Here is a 22,892-nt window from a genome sequence, read left to right as displayed (position 1 = left end):
GGATTGTCCTACCGAAGATTTGTGATTGCCTGGAAGACAATCTTTGATTGTCTGACCGAGGGAATGCCTGCAGACAATTCCTGAGTCTTTCAAGACAATCTTTGATTGTCTGACCGAAGGTGCTCTGCCAAGACAATTGGATTGTCTGGCCGAGAGAACAACACTGCCAAGACAATATAATTGTCTGACCGAACTATAAATTGTCTTGCGAGCCTTTTGATTGTCTTTCTGCCATGCTTTTGGCTTGATAGGCAATTGTAATTGTCTTGCCCTTGCTAGATTGTCTTTTCTACTTGCAATTGTCTTGTCTTTCAATTGTCTTACAAGTACAAATGCTTTGCCTATAAATATGGCATTGCATCCTTCATTTTCAAATGTTCATTCACTTTGTAATCAAAGCATTTTGTAAAGCTTTCAAGTTGTTCGTAACTTGCTTGATCGTTATATCCACAGTTTTCTGTGCTTTGATAACCCGGTTGTTTTAATCACTAAATCTAGAATATACCCTGTCGAATTTATTCTACGAACTTTAGTGAACATTAAAACTGAACCATTTTAATTATATAACGACTTCAAACATTGTTATATTAATTAATTATAATCTGATTAACAAATCATATTCAATCAGATTCACTTCCGCGACGATTTGGTACTGATTGTATTCAACCCCCCCCTTCTACAATCATATCTGGACCTAACAGTTTATATGCAAGTTTCTGACCACTACGGATGTCAAAAATGATAAGCGTCTTATATTAGACAAACTCACAAATTTGTTAACGTCAATATCGTGGCAAAATAATATAACGGCATGACATATATAAATTATGGAGGTAGATAGTTACTAAGATATGACATACGAGAATTTTGAAAGTTTTGATTCATATTATCAGATTGCAAACAGCGCCTAATCATCAGTAATTGGAAGCACAAGATACTATAGTGATGACTGGTAATATAAAGATCATAACAATTTGTTGGTCTTAGGATGTATTGCAGGGGGGTGAATGCAATACTGATAATTTCAAATCTTAATTCAACAACAAATAAAAGATTTAAGTTTATCAGTAGATATTGATACAAGCAATGAAGAACACAGTAGTTTAACTTCACAAAATAAATGGTTTATTTATTTCATTCTTTTGCTACAACCTCAAGAAAGAGTTTCTCGAGTTACAGTTCTTCTCAAGAGATACAGATGAGTATTCTTGCTCTTTCTTACTTTCTACAGAATGTGACATTTCCTATATATTTATCAAAGAAAACATATCACAGTCATCATGGGTTCTGTAAGTCTACAAGTAGCTTTTTGCTTTTGCGGCTACTTGTAGATTGCAGCCCATGTGACTTTCTTAAAATGCTAATCAAACAGATATTACATTGTATGAAAAGTAACCTATAAACATTCAATATTGACCTTTGCAAATCCCAGTGGATAGTGACTTTACACCTTTTAGGCGGCTATCCACGAATTTTGTGCATTCTTGAGCTTCTGTTGTAGGCTTTACAGCCTATAGGTATGCTACAAAAACAGTTTTCTGCAGCATCCCTGAACCTTGAACATCTTTATTTGCCACATGGTTGACTTGATGAAGGATCAAATCCAATCCCGTTCTCCAATGACAGTGACATAGAGACACCAGAACTTGCTGTCAAACAATGATTGGGATGATAGTGGTTTCCAGATTACGCTTCTGAGTGGAACACCAAGTCCTGCTGTCATGCGAGCGGAAACTTGATAATTGCGGAGTTCTAGCCAATGTTGCTGTCAGATACAAATTGTCTCTCATGACCTGCAACTGTCTGTCTTACGTAGTACTGCTGTCAACCATCTGACAGTAGCAGTGCTTTATTCTTGTTGTCATTTCTTTTTGCGTCTTGGGGTATGAACAACATAAATTGAATTTCTTCCAAGCATATTTGTATTACATTGGCAGTTATGAGAAAGACACCACAAAGACATACTCTGACTGTAATAGTATGTTCTACTTGGAAAAATTTAAGTACATAAGAATGTTAAGTTGACCGCAGTCTATTACCCATAAATCCTAACACAATCAAAAAAAAAATACAATGATGAAAACTATGAGTTAGCCATCTAAAAGTAAACGACAAAATATCACAGTCAAAACCCAACCTTGCTTAAAAAAAGAAATTAAATATCTTTAATTATAATGTTCATCGGGAAAGCATTCAATTTGGATTTAGCTATAACACAATAATAGTTAATTGTCATTTGATATTGTATTTGTTGTTGTATAGAATGAGTGATATGAATAACAACTTTTAATACGAAGTAGAGTGGATATACACCCAAGTGAAAAGTAGTTTGAAACACACATTTCACATGATTTAACTCGTTCACAAACTTTTATACAAATAATAAATGTATGAAATGTTAAAGAACATCATATAAAAATTTTATATTAGCATATCAACTATTCATTATATTATGAATTAATAAATTAACTTATCCTATAATTAATCTACGCTATAATTAATCTTCAAAATTATTATTATTATTATTATTATATTTGACAGAAATCTTCAAAATTATTTATTTGTTGAATCTCTATTAAATTTTAAATGTATTTCATATATACTTTAAATTTTTTGCATAAATACTAGGGACGCCGGTTAATAAAAGAGTTATTTCTAGAGCAAAACCGTGTACTGTATTTAACAATTTAATATTTGGGGCAACACTTTTTTTTCTAACCGAGCTTGCCAGAAAATAATAAACATGTTTTTCTCTCTCTACACTCGTGACTCTTTCTCAGGCATTCCCAGCGGGATTCATTTCTTTCTCTGACGCCGGCGGCATCTCCGATCACCGGCCGATCAACTTTCATAAATACACACAAATCTACATCGCACATATCTACACACATCTGTTTACAACAATTTAATTTGGTAGTCAATCATCGAGCAAAGTCAATCACAGATCTCGAAAATCGAGGTGAAGAGGAATTAAATATGGAAGACGATGACGCAGGACGAGCTTTAGTGAAGGAGATGATCGAATTAGTTAGTAAAATAGCGGAGATTTCGGATTACAGGTCTAGTGTGAAGAAACAGTACAGTAATTTAGCCAGGAGGTTGAAATTGTTGACGCCAATGTTCGAAGAGATTCGAGATAGTAAACAGAAAGTTAATCGAGTTTCTGTGGTTCAGCTAAGCAAGCTGAAAGAGGCAATGTTGTTAGCTTTCGAGTTGTTGCGATTCGGAAGCCAAGGGAGTAAGATCTATATGGTGCGTATATGTGATTAGTGTTTTTGTTGTGGTTGCTTGTGTGTTTGATTGCGTGATTGTTTTGATCGGTTTGTTGACTTGGATTGATGACAAGTTGCGTATTGTTATCAGACTGTTTTATGAGATTTTTTGCCCTGAATGATCATAAAAGTTTGTGGTTTTGAATTTGGATATTAGTTTGATAAATCATTGTGTTATTTAGGGAGTAAAACAGTTTATACGTTGGACAAAGATGACGGGTTTAGTAATTTATAAAATCATAATGTTAGTTTATGCTTTGTTTAATTAAGTATTGCTGTGTCTTGTGCGGAGTCCGTCTAGCACCCCATATTTTAGGGGTCTTACGGTGTGTGCTGTTCTCCTTCTCGAGTTCATGGTTACCTTTGCTCTGGTTTCAGTCTCATTGTTTTCCATATATGGTTATTATGATTTGTGCACTCTAATCTCTAGGTCCATTTTTTTTTTCTGGTGACAGTTCTCTGAATGTATAAATCACCACTATATTGTCTGGTTTTACGTGCAAAAGTTGCCATGGACTACACTAAAAGCTCCCTCGTAGTTGTGACATATAAATGTTAGATTTTGTTTGATATTAATTTTAAATGATTTTCTGCTATGCAGCTTAGGTTGTTCATGTCCGATAATTTTTATGGTTAAACAATTACAATCTGTTAACATTAGGTCTGCTGTTGTTAAAAAACTTGTATCTTATTTCATATACCCATTCTGGTACTCCAAGTATCATGTTTTTTGAATGTATAAATCACCACTATATTGTCTGGTTTTATGTGCAAAAGTTGCCATGGACTACACTAAAAGCTCCCTCGTAGTTGTGACATATAAATGTTAGATTTTGTTTGATATTAATTTCAAATGATTTTCTGCTATGCAGCTTAGGTTGTTCATGTCCAATAATTTTTATGGTTAAACAATTACAATCTGTTAACATTAGGTCTGCTGTTGTTAAAAAACTTGTATCTTATTTCATATACCCATTCTGGTACTCCAAGTATCATGGCTTGTAAGAGCAACTCCAGTGGGGGTGCCAAAGTGCCATCTAGCATGACTTTCTTGATGGCTCTCCATTGGAGTGGTAGGAGCACCAACCAAATTTGTCATCTCTGGGCACCTTCCCAAATAGGAAAAAAACCCATACATTGGCCATTGCATTAAAGACATTTATCTTTATATCTAAATATTTTTGTACTTGTTTGACATATTGGCAACTGGTGGATCAAATTTTTGTGAGAAACGTGCCAAATTTACTTTTGAATAGAGAGAAAATAAAATATTAATATTATTGATGAATTCACAATATTGGCACCTTTGGTTGGCACCCCCATTCGAGATGCTCTAACTGTCTTCTTAAGATGACAAGCCGGAGCTTATTACCTAGCTGGTGCCTTTCGTTTTGTCACTATTCAGAAGTATACTATTTTCTCGCAAAAAAAATTCATAACTTTGTTATCGATGCAAATGAGATCTAGATACTAACTGCAGCAACATTAGTTTGTCAGGAAGAGGGAGGTAGTTGAAAATCCTATGAATAATTTGTCCATGAGAGTCGTGTGATAACGGTCAAGATTGTTATACTCACTTTAGTATGTATTCCTTGGACTTTCCTTGTTTTGATATATTCATCTATCCCAGTTCCTTTAGAATTTGTTTGGACATTAAAAGCGCGAAACAACTAAAAAACCCTCAGAGGTGAGTATGATTTTTATTTAAGAATCTGCTGCTCGCTTTCTAAGTGACAAAATTAATATTATTCCTGATATCTAATAATCTACTAATATAATCTATATACCTTTTTAGGTATTAGCATAATAATTGATTGGAATTAACCTAATTTTCTGCTCAGTATTGTTATATCATATTGTATTTGTTTTTCTTGAACGGTTCACTTTGTGCATGGTGTATTTGCATGAATTGGCGGATATTATCATCTTATGGTGGAAAGAAAGCTTTGGCTTGTAGTTACTTATCACCAGAATTACAGAATAGAATACAGCAAAACTGGGTTAGACATAAACTGGTTACCCAGAAAATAATTTCTTTCACACCTATATATATACACTGTCTCATATTCTTAACCCCCATTTAAAAATAGCCGGCTATTAATTCTGGGGAGTGGACGATTTGTTACCTCTTGTGAGTTGCACCTAGATACTGTAAGCTGCCTTGACAACATTCATTCATTCGTCTGGCCTATTTCTTGTAATTTTGTAATGGTTACATTTCTTGGACTATTTTGTGTTCAGTTCTCTATTAAGTTGCTTCGCTTTTGCATAGTATGTTTTGCTGCACACACATCAGCTTACCTATCTGGTATTTTCTTATCTTTAGTCGAACACGTATTCTACTCTGAATCATTGTCAGGAATAAGGTCTCAGCAGCCTGCACGCATCTTTGTCTATGTGTTGCATGCTGAATATTGGTAGTATGGCAGAGCTCATCTAACATACTTGTTAAGTATGGGTTCTTAGACCATTACATAATAGTGTTTGGCGCATATAGTGTTTTTAAGTATATTACCTTGTTTGTGAAAATTTTACCTTAAAAATTTATGATATAAAAATATCAATATAAGTTCATGTGCATCCTTCTACAACAATGCTAAAAGTAAACAAATAAGCAGAATTCTAATAAGTTTATAATGAAATTCATGGTACATTTGTGTTTCCCATATAATTTTTTTTGGGTTCGGTTATAATTCATCTATGGGTATAAGCAGCTCCGTTACCTGGACCCTTTAGTTTTGGCTTTATCTCCGCGTCGACCGGACATGACATGGGCGAGGGTACGGGATTGGAGTCGGATCTTTCATATTGAAACCTGAACTTCATCTTGTAACAACCTAAGTTCAGAATGATATAAAAGGCCTTGCAACAACTTGTTCTTAGAGAGCAAGGTCCATATATGACATTTTCTATGTTATCCTATGACTTTATGACACAGATATGACCCATATTATCACGTGTACAAGTTTAATTGGTACATGACACTAGTTACACATACTTTTTAAGATGTAAAATGGATTAAGAACATAGAAATTATCCCTTATGCTAAGCTTACATGCCAAGTCCACGCACCCGTGTCCAAATTTGGATTCACATCCAATAATCCTAATTTTCAGATAACTTAGGATCCGATACTTGAATCCGCACCCGTGTCTGATAGCCGTACCTAAGTCCGGGTAACTTAGGTCTTAGGGTATTAGTATATAGTTATAATTTGAAGTATTACTTAAATAGCTGCCAAAGTATGCAAAAACCGCTTTGTATGGATCTATCAAATAGACAGCATGAGTACGTTTATGTACTTTTGAAGTTTACGTATCTCCATTTTTGTTATGTCACTTTTTAGTTTTTTGCTATTTTTTAAAAAACAATTCTACATTTTCATTTTGCGATGCATTCACCTCTTAAGAACAGTGAGCAGCTTCTAAATTAGAGCAGGAGCATTAAATCCAACCTTTAGTCAGAGACATTTCCTCATAGGAATAGCAATTCTTTTGAAGCAGCGATACTTATTTAAAATATCACCAGATTTGTTTACATTTTGATCTTTTTTTTTCTTGAAGCATAAGTTATTGTGGTTAGTAGTTAATGAGGCAATAAGGTTAAATTCTTGGGGATAATATTTAATGAAACAATAAGCATACTTCTTGATAATGGTAATTAATGAAGCAATACGAAGAAAAAAGTAACGTTTCTTCCCTCTACTGACAGGTTCTAGAAAGGGAACAAATCATGAATAGATTGCAGGAAGTGACAGCTCAGTTAGAATCTGCTTTGAGTGAAATATCCTTTGAGCAACTTGACATATCGGATGAAATCCAGGAACAGGTAGTAAATTGTTTAATCTGACATCGCATCCTTTTGACCACTGAGGAGGCAGGCAGCTGCTTTTCTTCATTCATTTATGATGTGAAATTCAATTAAGATCTTTACTTGTGAAGCCTTGCATCATACTTGGTGATCTTGAAGTTAAATAAATAGATAGATACAACGAGTTTGAATGTGGTGATAACAAAAATGGACTAGAAGTGGTATAGCATATATCGCGTGGGATATATTTAAACAGGAAAAGTCAAAGACTCAAGGTTTAGTTTTCTTATTTAAAATATCTTCTCCCTTTCTGATTTGATTCCAGGTTGAGCTGGTTCTTGCTCAGTTCAGAAGAGCCAAAGGAAGGATTGATGCACCTAATGTTGAACTGTATGAGGATCTAGCATTGCTTTACAACATGAAACACGATGCTGTTGCAGATCCAGATGTCCTAAGGAGATTGGTGGATAATTTACAGCTAAGTGGAATTACTGATCTCACACAAGAATCACTAGCGTTGCATGAAATGGTTGCTACTACTGGTAGAGATCCGGGGGAGAGCATAGAAAAGATGTCAATGCTACTAAAAAAAATCAAGGACTTTGTTCAGACAGAGAATCCAAAACTAGATTCTCCCTTGATGGAAAGCGGCAGTGTACAAGCAGGCACCGATAAAATTCAAAAAATACCTGAAGATTTCCGCTGTCCTATATCTCTGGATTTGATGGTTGATCCGGTTATTGTTTCAACAGGACAGGTATACCTCCTCTTCTAATATTTTGGTTCCCTTATCAGCCCTCTGATGCATAACTAGAAAGGAATGACAGTATGAAGTCACAAAGATAGCTTTCGCTACATCCTTAGGCTTATTGGTATACTTGCATTGTTCTTTAAGGCACCATTTGTTTGTCAGAAAATATATTCCAGGAAAATGTTTTCCTAATTTCCAGCATTTGTTTGCCTTCCGGAAAATGTTTCCCAGAAGTCAAACAAACACAAGAAAATCAGAAATTCTGGAAAACATTTCCTGCATTTGTTTGTTCCCTAAAAAATAAAATGTTTCTCGGAAGAGAAAATTCCTTTGAGAAATGCAATAAAATCCTGGAAAATGACTTCCCCCTCTCCAAAAGATTTTCCAAATCGACCATTTTTGTCACCAATCTCCTTTTTTTTTTTCATGGCGGTCAAGTGATGGAAAACATTTTCCTGGAAAATGATTTCTGAAAAATATTTTACCAGAGAATATATTATGTGGAAAAATGTTTTTTCCGGAAAATATGTTCGAAAATCATTTTCTTGAAAACAAACGGGGCCTAATACTTTGATTAGATTTTTTTTTTTAATGAACTATCAAACTCCTGGCCAAGTTAAGCGCAGTTTCAACTGGACTAACTAAGCACGATTATTATGAATGATATTTTGTAAAAAGCTCTTGCCTGGCCTGATGGTCAAGTGTCTCTACTTGCTTTGCTGTTCACTAGGTCATGGGTTTGAACCGTTGCGTACATCATACGAGCACTTAGTATGACTTGTTATCTTTTTAGAATAACAACATCATGCTGGAGCTTTAAATTTTCAATTCGTAAAAATGTGTAAAGATTTTTAAAGAATAATTAATTAAGATTTTCCATTGAACGAGCTCTTTATATCTATTTTCACAAACAATTGAAATCGATATGTAATAATGGTTATTTCTGAACCAGATGTTTTTCCTTGTTTGATCCTCTTCTGTTCTGTATAATATTTTATTTGTTCAACATAATTCATTATAGACGTTTCATTCAAGATAGATTACTCACATTGAACAATTCATACTATTATCTGATGTAGACCTACGAACGGTCTTGCATCGAAAAGTGGCTGGAAGCAGGGCATGGCACTTGTCCAAAAACACAACAAACTCTTAGTAGCCTCTCTCTTACACCCAACTATGTCTTACGTAGTCTAATAGCCCAGTGGTGTGAAGCAAACGGGATTGAACCACCTAAACGATCTGCTCGACTCAGCAAGACAAAATCTGCATGCTCTCCTGCTGAACGTTCCAAGATAGATACTCTCCTTCAAAAACTAACATCTGTAAATCCTGAAAACAAGCGTTTTGCAGCAGGTGAAATCCGCCTTCTTGCCAAGCGGAATGCTGATAATCGTGTGGCCCTTGCTGAAGCTGGTGCCATTCCATTACTTGTAGGTCTCCTTTCAACTCCAGATTCACGCACACAGGAGCATGCTGTTACTGCACTCCTTAACCTCTCCATTTGTGAGGATAACAAAGGAAGCATAGTTTCTTCTGGTGCAGTTCCTGGTATAGTTTATGTCCTGAAGAAGGGAAGTATGGAAGCAAGGGAAAATGCAGCTGCCACCTTGTTTAGCCTTTCAGTTGTGGATGAAAATAAAGTTACTATCGGTGGTTTTGGAGCAATTCCACCACTTGTGACACTACTCAGTGAGGGCAACCAAAGGGGGAAGAAGGATGCTGCAACAGCATTATTCAATTTGTGCATATACCAAGGTAACAAGGGTAAAGCCGTGAGGGCTGGAATTGTACCAACATTGATGAAGTTACTTACAGAACCCCAAGGTGGAATGGTGGACGAGTCGCTTGCCATTCTGGCTATACTGGCCAGTCACTCTGAGGGGAGGGCAGCCATTGGATCTGCAGAAGCTCTGCCAGTCTTGGTTGCAGTCATTGCCAGCGGCTCTCCAAGGAATAAGGAGAATGCAGCTGCTGTTTTAGTTCACCTCTGTTCTGCTGACCAACAATATTTGATAGAAGCTCAAGAACTTGGGGTCATGTCCTCGCTGATTGATTTAGTGCAAAATGGCACTGATAGGGGTAAGCGTAAGGCTGGACAGTTGCTTGAGCGTATTAAGCACCAGAATCTGACTCAGGCGCTTAACGAGTCTCAAGCTCAGCCTCTAATTGAGTCTCAATCTCAAGCCCGGGCAACATCTCTGATTCCCGCCCCAGCTCCAGCTCCAGCTCTGGCTTCATCTCCGATTCCCGCTCCCTCTCAGACTCAGCAGTCACGACCGTGCTTATCTGCACATTTTGTTGATAGCTGATACCTTTTTGTTTCTTTTTTTTTTTTAATCATGTTGGTTTGCTTCTGGGTTTCCTTAAGTTATTCCAGGGCATCCTGTTTGACAAGGTTCTGGTGGAAAACCACCCGGCCCTTGTATAATTTACAAAATTTCTTTTTGTTGGGTTTTTATTGTTAAAAGATATATGGATAGCCATCAAAGAAGGAAATGTGGAAGGAAAAGAGGGCTGAATCATGACTTGTATTTGAGTGTGCCATTGTAATAGAATCAGGGACCTGTTTATGTTCACATATTTTGGCTCGTTTCCATAAAGAAATGGAAAGTTTCAAGTCCTTTGCTCAGTGGGGAGTCTACGCAAAGAACAAAAATATAAATTAGAGAACCATGTGTTCATTTGAAAGAAATGGAATCCACGGAAAATTGAATGAATTTTATATTCTAATTTGGGGTTGATCAGTGAAAATGTCTATTATTTCCTTTTCTTCGATCATTTCATTTCAAATATTTGAACTAAAAATCTAACCTACATGGGTGGAATGTTCATTCCATTTCTACATCATTTTTTCTTACAATCTTTATAATAAAAATTTCTACACTCATGTTTAGTCATTGTTATCTCATATTTTCTTTTTTCTTAACAAAATTTTTATATAATATTTCATTAGACGCACCCTAAGTAGTACAATAAAGATATTTGTCAATATAACACAAAACATGTCGGTCAATTGCAATTAAGCAAGGACTACGAAAAAGAAAAATGATTTGTGTAATAGGTTGCATTATGCATGAGCTTGGTGCTGCATCTTATTAAGAACATTCTTTCCCACTAACAAAATAAAGTAGATTTATTTACAGTGCCAGATTGCAGGTCCCGATTTGATGTGGGCTCAAAGAATTACTGTTTAGACCAACAGACATGCAGCCTGCTCAATAATATAGAATATGGGCCCGCCAATAATTTGAGTTTGAGTGTTCTTAAAAAAACTCAAGGGGACGTTAGATGACCCGATCTCTAAAATTACTAATGATCTTTTACGCGAAACATTAAAGTGTTGCTTTTCGATAAGTCTTATTCATCAATTTTTGAACTGGTCACAACAATTATAAACCCCCTTGTATCATGTTCTTTTAATCTGCTTTACTATTAAAGGAGTTCTACTAATTAATATTATGAACTAGACCAGAGAACTTAAACATAATTCTATGGAAGAACCCCTGAAAATATTAAGTAAAACTCGCAAAATAACAATTCTTGATTGATGTGAGGTCTTCTCTGGAGACTGAAACTACGATATTATACTAGTGTTGTAGATTTGCTCTTCCATGTAGTTAGTATAAAATTATTTGGGTTCATAATGTGTGAAAAGATGTAAACCTTGTCAACAGTGGGTGCATTAGAGAATATAAGCAAGACCAAGCAAGTTGATTATATTTCACGTATGTTTTATGGTAACCTTGTGATATATATGCTCATAAACTAGGCTTTATTAGTTGTAATTTTATATGGAAATTGATAAATAAGCTCCAAACTTCATTATAGCTCCAATTCTATTTTTTCCTGCATTAACACCTACAATACTGAGGGAAACATGTGCAGAAAGTATGGTTAAATATGATCTAAATTTTAAAATTGGAGCTTAAATAGTAAGATATGGAGCTTATTTATTAATTCCTTTTTATATATAAAAGACAGGAATTTTACAAAAGTGCGATGACCACTTAATTAAGGAATTAACCAGATGGGAATGCATGACAAGGGAACAAAAGCAGAGAGTGGGCCAACCCGTGGAAAAGAGAAAGGCTAAAGCTGGCGGTAGAGAACAACAGGAGCAAGCAAATCTGTTAGCGGGAAATTAGAGAGAGCATTTCACGTTTATCTATGGATGGTTCCACCACATAGAGACCCTTGGATTTCCGAACCCTTCTTGTTTCGCCCTATTTTAGTGCTTGTTTGGTATCATGGTGGAAGTTATTTCTTATAGTAACTTCTACTCCCTATCTACACTAAATATCAGGGAAGTAACACAAACGTGTTTGGTTAGACATGTTGGATATTTTACTTCCTGCATGTTATTTGTTTGTATTTTTATCTTTTTGGATAATGTATTTCCATAATCATAATGTCTTTTATTATAATTAAATAATAAATATCATTTTTTGATTAAAATAATAATCATACAAAATTTATATGACTTTTAAAAATTACTCCAAATTATTTAGCAAAGCCCTTACTAATAATTACACAAAAAATTAAAATTAATTAATAGTATTTTTTATTTTATATAAAATTTGTATATAAAGTTATAAACAAATTAATTATTCAAACTTATTCATAACTCTAGATTGGATTATATTTTATAAATTTTTAACAAAATAGTATTATTAATATGTTACCGTTTTCTTATTTTTTTAAATTAAAAGAACATATTCTATATTTTTAATGAATAATTATAATTCAACAATATAATTTTGAGTTACATATAATAATAATAAATAAATAATAATCCCTAAAAATTTTAATATTTAACTTTTTTACTATTATATGTATCAATTTTAGAATTGTTTATATATTTTTAGATGTATACATTAAAGTTAAATCTGGTGGAAGTGTGAGTGATCGAGGGGGGAGTGGGTAAGTAACTTCCTAGGTTTTACAGGTATTACAACTTCCCAGTTAGTTAGACTTCCTGTGTTTTTGGTAAACCAAACAACCTGATAGATTGTCACTTCCCAGCCATTTAAAATACCCCAACAACTTCCTGTCAACCAAACGACCTCTTCCCACATCCCACACACTTCGGTCCCCACGGGAGGCCATCATCAACACTAGAGTTAGTGATTCGGATATGAATATGTCTATATTTATAATTGTCAATATAAATATTTGCTTTACTTCGGATATAGATGATATCCGCTTTTTTCGGATACAGATACGGATATTTCAGACGGATGTCAGATATTTTTGATGACACCACCCTATTGACGATGATTTTCGAATAATTTTTTTACGACTAAGCTCAAATGATATTTTTATATATGTATAAATTATCTGAGTATTTGTACAATTATATAAAATTTATATAAATGTATTATTTAATACATATACACACTACGCAAGCTAATAAAATAATATTTTAATTACAAATAATTATATATTATATAGTTTAAATATCATATGTATTTTCGGATTCGAATATCACGAATTCAGATACGAATAATATCCGTTTTATTTCGGATACGAATAATATCCGCTTCTCTCGAATACGGTTGCGGATTTTTGGGACAAATATCGGATCTTTCGAATTTTTTTGACAGCCCTAATCACCGCCTACAACTCATTTACTTGCTCTTTACATATCATCTCTCTCTTTTTTAATGGGTCGTCCATGCATACATGGAAAATGATCAAATAAAAGTTGCTATTATATAAAAATTACTCCCTTCGTCTCATTGTACAAGTCTCTTTTGAAAATATCATGTATATTAAGAAAATATTAATTTAGATAATACTTTCACCTTATACCCCTAATAAATGCATGAATGTAGACTCTTATTCAACCCTCAATAATTGTTATACAACTTTCAAGAAGTGTAATTTTGAAATAATGTCAATATACTTGCGTTGGAAATTAAAAGTAGACAAGCATCATGAGAAAAAATTTCTTTCAAAAAAGATTACTATTGTGAGATGTAGGGAGTATAAAACAATCAAAGTCACTCATAACACATCTTATTTTATATTAACCGCTGTCAGTCCACTCATAATCTGTAATCTGTTCAAAATAAGAATTCAGTGTAAATTAATTCTACACTACATATCTCTCTTATTTCATCCCGAACCCCTCACCCTTCTCCCACCTAATAACGAAACCAAACCAAACTACATATTTCTTCTATTTCATCTCATCACATCACCCATCGCCCATTGACGAAACCAAACCAAACCAACCCTCTCTTAAAAAAACGATCCCGACTTAATGCCATCATCATTTTCTTTTTATTCTTGTTATTAATTTTTATTAGTTGGAGATTGCAACAGTGAACATGTACCTACCTTCCTGGATTAATTTGTCATCTGTACTAATTTATAATCAGCAAATATAGAGATAATTTATAATTGTCATCCTTTGTGTTGGGTCCCCTAGAATTCCTAATTAAGTTAAGAATCCTAATTTGAGAAGGTATCTTATTTATGATAATTGAGGTAATTCTACTTTGGTAGAAATATTAATTGATTCAAGATAGGAAAGATGACAATTATCATAAATACGATTCGAAGTATATTAGGATTCAAATATTTATGGTCACTATAAATATAGCTATTTGTAAGAGTTTTTTATATTAAAAAATTAGATAGTCGTGTGAGAAATACACAAGAGAAGGCTTTTGTGATAAAGTTGGGATGTTTGTATACAAAAATGTTAAGTGAGGGAGTAAGAAGTAAATCTCGGCCGAGTAAGAAGGATATGAGCATTGTTGAGTGCTATTATTGTGTAAAACGAGTCATATGCAGATGTTCTATCCAAATCTTAAAAGAGACTTGAGATCCTTTAAAGAGATAAAGAGAAAGAACAAAGTTGTTGATGCGACTCTACACATGTGATAGAGGATGACGAGTTTTTGATGACGAGTAAGTATACCGTTCCCGATTCGGTGATGAATGAATTAGAAGTGATGGACTCTGCTGCTTCTAAGCACATATGTAGGGATCGAGCATTTGAGATTTTATACACGGATGAAGATCTTGGTAATATCGTAATGAGGAATGATGAAAAGATGAAGGTTCAAGGAGTTGGAATTATTTGTCTTAAACTCCATGATGGTACGATCAAGAAAGCTTTCAATATGAGATATATACCAGAATCATCCAAGATTAACGTGTTGTCTTTGAGCGTCTTAGCATCAATGAGGGTACAGATTCGTCGGACGAGGGCGAAGTTTCAAGGTGTATAAAAGAAAGAGCTTGATTCTACAAGGGGTGATAAACAAGAAGAACACATCTATTATTTAGATGGTGGAACAACAAAGATGAAGCCCGAGAAAAAGGTGAGATTCTTGGATTCAGTTGAAGTCTTAAGAAATTCGAGTCGAGGGAGGATTTATTGGGGTTCGTCCTGAATTTTTAAATAAGTTAAGAATCCTAATTTGATAAGGTATCTTATTTATAATAATTGAGGTAATTTTATTTTGGTAGAAATATTAATTGTTGAAGGATTCTATTCAAGATAGGAAAAAATGGTAATTATCATAAATAGGATTTAAGGTATATATGGATTCGAATGTTTGTGATGCCTATAAATATAGTTATTTGTAGGAGGTTTATGTATTGCAAATGTTAGAAAGTTGTGTGAGAGTTACGTGCTCAAGAGTCTACAAGGCCCAAGGTTAGGTCTCATCGTCTTGGGCCCTTTTCATGAGGGAGACAGTAGAAGGGGAAGTCTAATCCAATTAGGTTACGTACTGGCTTGATCCCCTATAAATATAGGGGTACGTAGGCAAATTAGAGGGACACGAGTTGGGATCATCCGGAGGCAATTCGAAACTCTAATCTTAGCCACCCCTTATTTTCATCGCCACCGACACAGATCTTGATTCCGGCCACGAATCTCGAATTTGGTTAACTACCAAATTCTTCCGTTAACATTCTAAAGTTTGCATACCAAAGTGTTTTTGGGCCAAGTGTAAGGGTGTGAAATGCAATTAACTCCTATTATTAATATACTAACTACAAGTGTTGGCAGAATATAATCAATATCAAGAGATTGACTACAATTATAATTATAGATAACGATTTTATATTATTTGAATGATGAAATCTATATATATTATATATTTATTTACTTTTAACATTACAGTAGAGTATTAGATAAGTGCTTTAATTATTGGGTTGAATATGTTATACGGATATTTTAAAACTAGACTCAGTCACTCAGATTTTATTTGTTCCTGGCCAACGCAGCGAGGGAGCTACCTTTATTGTCACTAATGCATGCTGCTACCTGCTGTGGCTACTGTTACAGGTTCTAATTGCTTTATTCGGTCTTGATAGATAGGCCTTCTCGGTCCTTGCAAAAGCAAATATCATGTATTCATGTCATATATATTCTGGGTTAACCTTTCCTTTCTTTTTAGACCACCAACCTAATCTCTTATTTTCTGTTACCGTACTATATTACTTTGAGTACAAATGCCGAATTATTACTCCCCTCGGCATGATTTGCTCTTAAATTTCACCCAGATATTATGTTGTGTTTGGTTGGGATGAATGAATTGGAATGGATTGAAATGAGTAAAAATAAAAGAAAATAATAGAGTGTAAGATGGGGGACTTTGAAAAAATGAGTGAGTGCAAATTTTGTATGATAAGATTTAGGTAGAAAATAGGTATGATAAGGAATGGAGCATTCCTTTACAAAATGGAGTGTTTGAGCTTTGGTTAAGGGTGTTAAGAATGGAATGGTGGAAGGAATGGAATGGAATGGAATGGTTCAAATCTCATTCCATTCCCTCCATTTTCATTCATCCCAACCAAACACAACATTAGACTTCAACTATACTCTAGGATTGGAGTCAAAAGATATACTCCCTCCGTCCCAAAAAGAGTGAGCTGGTTTGACTTTCACGGAGATTAAGAAAAATGTAGTAAGTTTAGTTGAAAAGTGGGTAAAGTGGTGGGACCTATCAATATTTAATAATAGATTTGAGATAGTGGAGGAAGATAGTGGGTGTAATAGTGTTTATATTATTATAGAATGGAGATAGTGGAAGAAAGTAGTGGGTGTAATAGTAAAAAGTAGTGTTCAAAAATAGTAAGTATAGTAGGTTCATTCTTTTTGGGACGTCCCAAAAAGGAATAAGGGTCACATAAAATGGGACGGAGGGAGTATATGTATAAGATATGTAACTCGCTGTACACCTATCAACGCTTAAAATTCATGTGAAGATGATGAGAAGAATCTTTCTGACCACGTCTGTAGACTGTAGTGTTCGAGTCAAGTTGGGGTTTAGATTCTTCTGCATTGCATGGTTTTGAGTGGAGATTTGGCGTCATTATGTGATACGAGTACCCTTGTCCTTGCTTGCTAATTCCTGTGTATACATATCTTAAAGGAGCATATATTGCTCTCTTATAATTACAAAATCATTACACACAAGTGAAAGAATGGTCTTCCTGTACGGCTATACTTATATCACACACACACATATAGCAAACTTGCACACACAACTACAACAAGCTTCTTAATTTTCTCAAGTTGCCCTACAAACATTTTGACAAGGAAACACTTCAACCAAACATAAACAAGATAATAAGTATTATTCCAACTCTAGTAGTACCATAATATAAATATATATATCTCGCATTGATAGAATCATCAATCAATGTGCTCGATCTCTCTTGATCATTCTGGAAGCTTTCATCTCCACCTGGATTTGCATTAATCATGTTAGACTCTTCGAATTAAGCATGCAAGGAGAACCAAAGCTTCAAGGAGATCTAACATGAAATTAGATCTCAAATCTACAGAAAAGGGCTAGCAGAAGATGTGTTGTTAATGTGAGAAGTGAAATCTGGAGTCCATGAGTTTCCCCCACTAGTACCCCAGTACTGATTACTATCATTAGTCGTATTAGTATTCTTCTCATCTGAAACATCCAAAAATTGCCTTGACAAATTCAGTACTCGTCGAGGCTCCTCGACCTTCACCTGACCAGCAGATGCTGCTTCGAATCTTTCTCCTTGAGAATACGAAAATACATTTGTATGGCCAGATGCTTGTTCAGAGCCAGCTAAAATTGGTAGTCTCCACCCTTGTCCTCTACTAGTTAAAATATTGTGGTGACCTAATTGGAATCCCGTATCGGATTGACCAAAACTTCCATTACCCATCTGAAATCCTTCATAAGTACTTCCAGCCACCGCTCCATAATGACTATTAAGATTCTGTAAAGCAGCCATGAGAGGTACTTGTGACGAAAACGGATTATTATGGCTAACCACCACTTGGTCAGCTGATCTTGAGGGGCTTTCGGTGCTAATATTGACACTGCTGCTAGGCCCTTTCTGGTTAATAGTGTTGACCAAGTTTGGAGACTTTGAGGTTCTACTTCTGCTTCTTTTGTTCCTCCTGCAGCCGCCACCTACAGGAACGCTCCTCAAGGCACCGCCACGGGTCCAGTAACGCCTGCAGGTTTTACAGAAGTGGCGCGGCTGAGTAAGGCTGTAGTTGTTGAAGTAACAGAACTTGGTCTGAGTTGAATCACATCGCGGGCAGTTCAATCCTGCCTCGGGTAGTGGTAGCTTGGCTATCCGGGCTCGGTCAACCATGGAACCAGGTCTGATAGAGCCTTGATCAGCTTGAGGCGGCGGAGCAAGATTGGGATTTTGAACAAGTTGTTGTTGATGGCTATTAGGCGCCTGTTGATGTTGTGGCTGCAACTGAAAATGAAAAAGGTATATTCAAGAAGATAATATGTAAAGAGAGAATATGAATATATGATCTATCTTTATTTTTCAATATGCTTCATCTTTCGGTAAGAACAAGACTAGTTATTATATATACCTGATGATGCCAATTGGTGTGATGATCCAAGTTATAAGCTGGAACAGAAGATGAGAAGGCCATGGCTTATATTAATTTGTAGTAGCTTTATATATATGTGTCTTTTGTAAAAGCTTTATATTTTTGTAAATATATATATGGAGGAGAATCAAGCTATAGATTGGGTAGAGAATGCTACCAGAGAGAACCAACAAGAGGGGGAGACAGGAGAGAAAGATAGAGCAATGGAAGGGAGAGATTAGATGAGATGAGATGGGAGATGAGTGAGGCTTTATATTTTTTATATTTTTTATATTTATTATTAATATTTTTATATATTTCTAATTTTCCATCTCCTTTTGTTTTCATTATAATAATTTGAGTTAGGGTTTTTGAGGTCAGTGCGCCCGAAGTTTCTTAGCCTTTAAGGTTTGTGTCTCCATGATATGATGCTGCGGTCTGCGCGCGTCTTAGTGCTCCCAAAAAAGTTGATAGTGAGAATGTGATTTCTGATGCATGGAACAGTACATGTGTGTTGTACTGTATGTGCAAAGTGTTTACTAAATAGCATGAGACTCATCTACCAAAATTTAACATAGTAACTAGCTAGGGTTAAATTCTCATTCCGCAAGTTCTAACTGCATTAAGATTAATTACAGAATTAGTTAGTGATCAAATGTATACAGTGAATCTATACTATACTATAATAAGCGGTATAATTTGTAGTCCAAGGTTTTAGTTATATTTTCTGGTTTGGTACTGGTACTACAAGTCTACAAATGTGGAGTCTATTAATATTATAATGTTAAACAGTTTTAAATCCTAAAAACACTCATAACAATCTATTATCATATAATATTTTATTAAAAAGTTATAATGATGTTATAAATAAAATTATAAATATACAATTTTGAATATCTTCTTTTAACAAGAACCTTCATATAACTCTTTTTAATTTTAACGTGTTCTATCTCAATATAAACACGAACCATTATATAATCCTTTCCAACTCTAATCTTAAAAATTATTTTTGTCAAAAAACCAAAATTACAAAATTATGTTGAAATTCGATTGATTAACTAAATCTTTCAAAGGTATTACACGATCGGCTATGTTCGGAAAAGATTTGAATTTTCTGATTTTTTTTATATTTAAATCTACGTTACTAAATTCGGATTAAATGTACTAAAATCCTGTGTGTGTGTTAGGGTTTGTCCATTTTCAAGTAATCGGGTGAAAATATAGTCAGTTGAATAATATAATTTAATTAAAATTCAATCCGTTAATACTAAAATATACTAATAAAATGATGTTAAAATTTAAATTATAAATAATAAATTACGAACTATATATCCGCCCGTGCTTCGCACGGGTTAAAGGCTAGTATTTAGTAAAGAGGATTCTTGATAATCACAAAATATTTGATATAAATGAATTATCATGATGATGCATTACAGATTGAGTATCAAGGTTATAGTCCACTGGTAAAGGAGGTTATTAAATTTTTTGGTGAATGTCTGGTCAAAAAATCTAATTTTTCACAATTTTTACCATAATATGAATATTCACTGACCCGATACCCAACTTGCTTGTTCCTCAACAACATTTAACCGATTTATGAATATTCGATAAGAACGGTCCTAATTATTGACAAAATGTTGCCCACAATCAGTTGAGTATCAGGGTGATAGTCCAGTTCGTATATATTTATAAGCTTATTTAATGTTGTCCGCATAAGGTTTTACTGTAGAAGGGGGTTGAATGTTGATGTAAGATTTTTGATTTTGAAAAAAGTATTAACACAAATATGAAAGATATATCAAAACAGCTTTTATTGATTTCTGTATAAAAATTATTACAATAATCTCTTAAAAAATACTAATATTCTTGAAAGTTGCTAGGTTACATGTGGATACAATTGTGTAAACCTATAACTCTGTTTATATACCACACAGTAGCTTTATCAATTACAAGATATTTTCTATCAATTATTATCAGTTTCTATGCATATCTAAATCGAGAGCTATGACCACATATTAGTAATCTAACAAATCAATCACTTCCTACATAGAGATACAAGAAATCTAAAAAGATACTGCTAATTTTCTCAATTCTAAAATCCTCTAATACTGACTGATGGACCAGCGAATCTTAACCATCCTTCAACTCCTGACGGGTGTTAAATACTGATGATATAACTCATCAGATCATGATCAGCTTTCTCATCATATCCTGACACTCATTGAATCATTATTTGTAACAATCTCTCCAAATTTATATTTTGTGAAATAACGCAAAAAATCTTTGATTTAATGATGTCAAAACCATTCAAAATGTACAACATGAATATTGGTCAGTACTAGGACCTTAATCACTTGCAGAAGAAAAAGATTTACTCACACTCAAGAACAATACTAAACTTCTCATTAGCTTGTGATTTTGATAAGTTTCTGCTTGTGTGTCTTCTGCTCTTCAATTTTTTCATTAATTTGAAAGATTAATGCTCTTAGATTCCTAGGAGCATCTCCAGCAGCCTCTTAGTTAACTCTTAACTATAATATAAAATATTAGACTCCCAGTAAGTTAGTCTAAATTTAAGAGCCTCAACTCCAGCAATGTTCTTTACACTTGCTCTTAAGTTTATATTTTATTCTTATTTGGACTTATATATGACACAAATTCAAATGCAATTGGAGGGAATGGACATTTTATTGTGAAAAATAAGTTAAGAGCTATGTAGTGGCTTTTAACTTTGAGGAGAGAGGAGAGAGAAACAAGGCTCTTAGTGATTTAAAGAGTCTCTTGGAGCAACTTTTTCAATCTCCCTCATCAAATTTCAAGTTAAGAGTCTCAATAAAGAGTTTCTTGGAGATGCTCTAATGGAGCTTAAATACATTCTATGTACATCTAAACTGATATAAGAAACCTCTATTGTGTCTGAGTTGAAAGAAAATTGTTTAAACCTGGTTTCCTCCATCCATGATTCGTTTTCTTATGTTTGATAAGAGCATGTTTGACCATTCTGCATGCAGTTACTCTATTTGTAACTCTCAGAATATTGTAAAAATATATCAGTTCCTTGGTAGATTTGCTCAGCAGATCTTCAATTGCAAGTACTTTTGTCATTAACCATGAAATAAATCATCTTTTCTTTTTCCATAGTTCTATCTTGCTTGTCCATTACAACTTGAACACTTTCCAGTTTCTCAAGATGAGCTGTTGTGTTACATATTTTTTTGACGAAAAGCGAAAAATTTAATAAATAACTGAAACTCAGCCGAGACAAACCCTCGAACTGTCAATTATAACCTGATTAAGAAACAAAAAACGAGCTAAACATATAGCCGCTTTGTTTTCAGATCGCTTAACAAATAGAATATTTAAATTCTTTAAACTAAAAAGTATTACAATCAAATCTCGAACAATCCAACCTACATCAGTTGTGAACATAGTAGTATCGCAATTGACCTTCACATAAGCAGCAGCATCTGTAGCCCAATGTTCAGAATTATCAGTTACATCAACCGATATTGGATCAACAAATGACCCCAAAAGATGAACAATTTTATGTCGTGAAAGGTGAGCTCTTACGATATTCACCACCGTTCCATATCTGATACAAGCCTTACGAATTACCCAAAATATCATGTAACTCCTTCTTAGACGCGTTACCGAGACCCATAACAAAACACACAGAAAGAGCAAAACAAACACAAACATCCCAAAAAGATGGGCACGACCTTGATGACAAGGTACTCAAGAACTAACCCAAAAGGATTAGATCTTGGTTTTATTTATAAAACTAATAATATGAGAGAAGATGGAAGAACGAAGATGATTAATCAATAGAGGGGATGAAGGATGAAGAGCGGAGAAGTGGGGGCTAGAACTTGGAGTCGACTCTCAAAACAGCAAACCCTAAAACTGTTTTTTAAAGTTAAATTGTTGTGTTACATATTTGATGCTATCACACTTATCGTTGAACAGCAGATCAGAGATTACTATGGATCAGAGTTTATTGGAGACATAACAAATAGAGTTTAATACAAGGAAGGTATCTCTGAGTGTACCAGCGGCTGATTTTTAGGAGAAGATCTGATCTAATTGAAGAGGATATGTGCTGTGGAGAAATAACAACCAAAGACTTTAGAAAAGATTCGAATATAATCTATGATTTATATATCTTATGTGGCTGATTTATATCATATCAATTAGTGATTATCTTATA

General features: G+C 34.3%; 2 protein-coding genes across 2 annotated transcripts; one reads left to right on the top strand and one right to left on the bottom strand.

Annotated features, from left to right (window-relative positions):
* Positions 1–2,672: 2,672 nt before the first annotated feature.
* LOC108208935 (U-box domain-containing protein 13) lies at positions 2,673–10,465 on the top strand. The gene is made up of 4 exons (XM_017379574.2): positions 2,673–3,252; positions 6,984–7,100; positions 7,408–7,839; positions 8,913–10,465. Exons 1-4 carry the CDS (start codon positions 2,977–2,979, stop codon positions 10,143–10,145), a joined length of 2,058 nt encoding a protein of 685 aa, XP_017235063.1. The 5' UTR covers positions 2,673–2,976; the 3' UTR covers positions 10,146–10,465.
* Positions 10,466–17,279: 6,814 nt separating this feature from the next.
* Positions 17,280–18,944, bottom strand: LOC108207008 (dof zinc finger protein DOF3.6). Its single transcript, XM_017377467.2, has 2 exons — positions 18,686–18,944; positions 17,280–18,561 (listed from the first exon to the last, which is right to left on the bottom strand). The coding sequence occupies exons 1-2, from the start codon at positions 18,746–18,748 to the stop codon at positions 17,644–17,646; spliced, it is 981 nt and encodes a 326-aa protein (XP_017232956.1). The 5' UTR covers positions 18,749–18,944; the 3' UTR covers positions 17,280–17,643.
* Between the last annotated feature and the right edge of the window lie 3,948 nt (positions 18,945–22,892).

This window comes from Daucus carota, chromosome 2 (assembly GCF_001625215.2).
Source record: "Daucus carota subsp. sativus chromosome 2, DH1 v3.0, whole genome shotgun sequence".
NCBI classification, from domain to species: domain Eukaryota; kingdom Viridiplantae; phylum Streptophyta; class Magnoliopsida; order Apiales; family Apiaceae; genus Daucus; species Daucus carota.
Note: the sequence above shows the minus strand (reverse complement) of the source record. Positions and strands in the feature narration are given on the sequence as shown.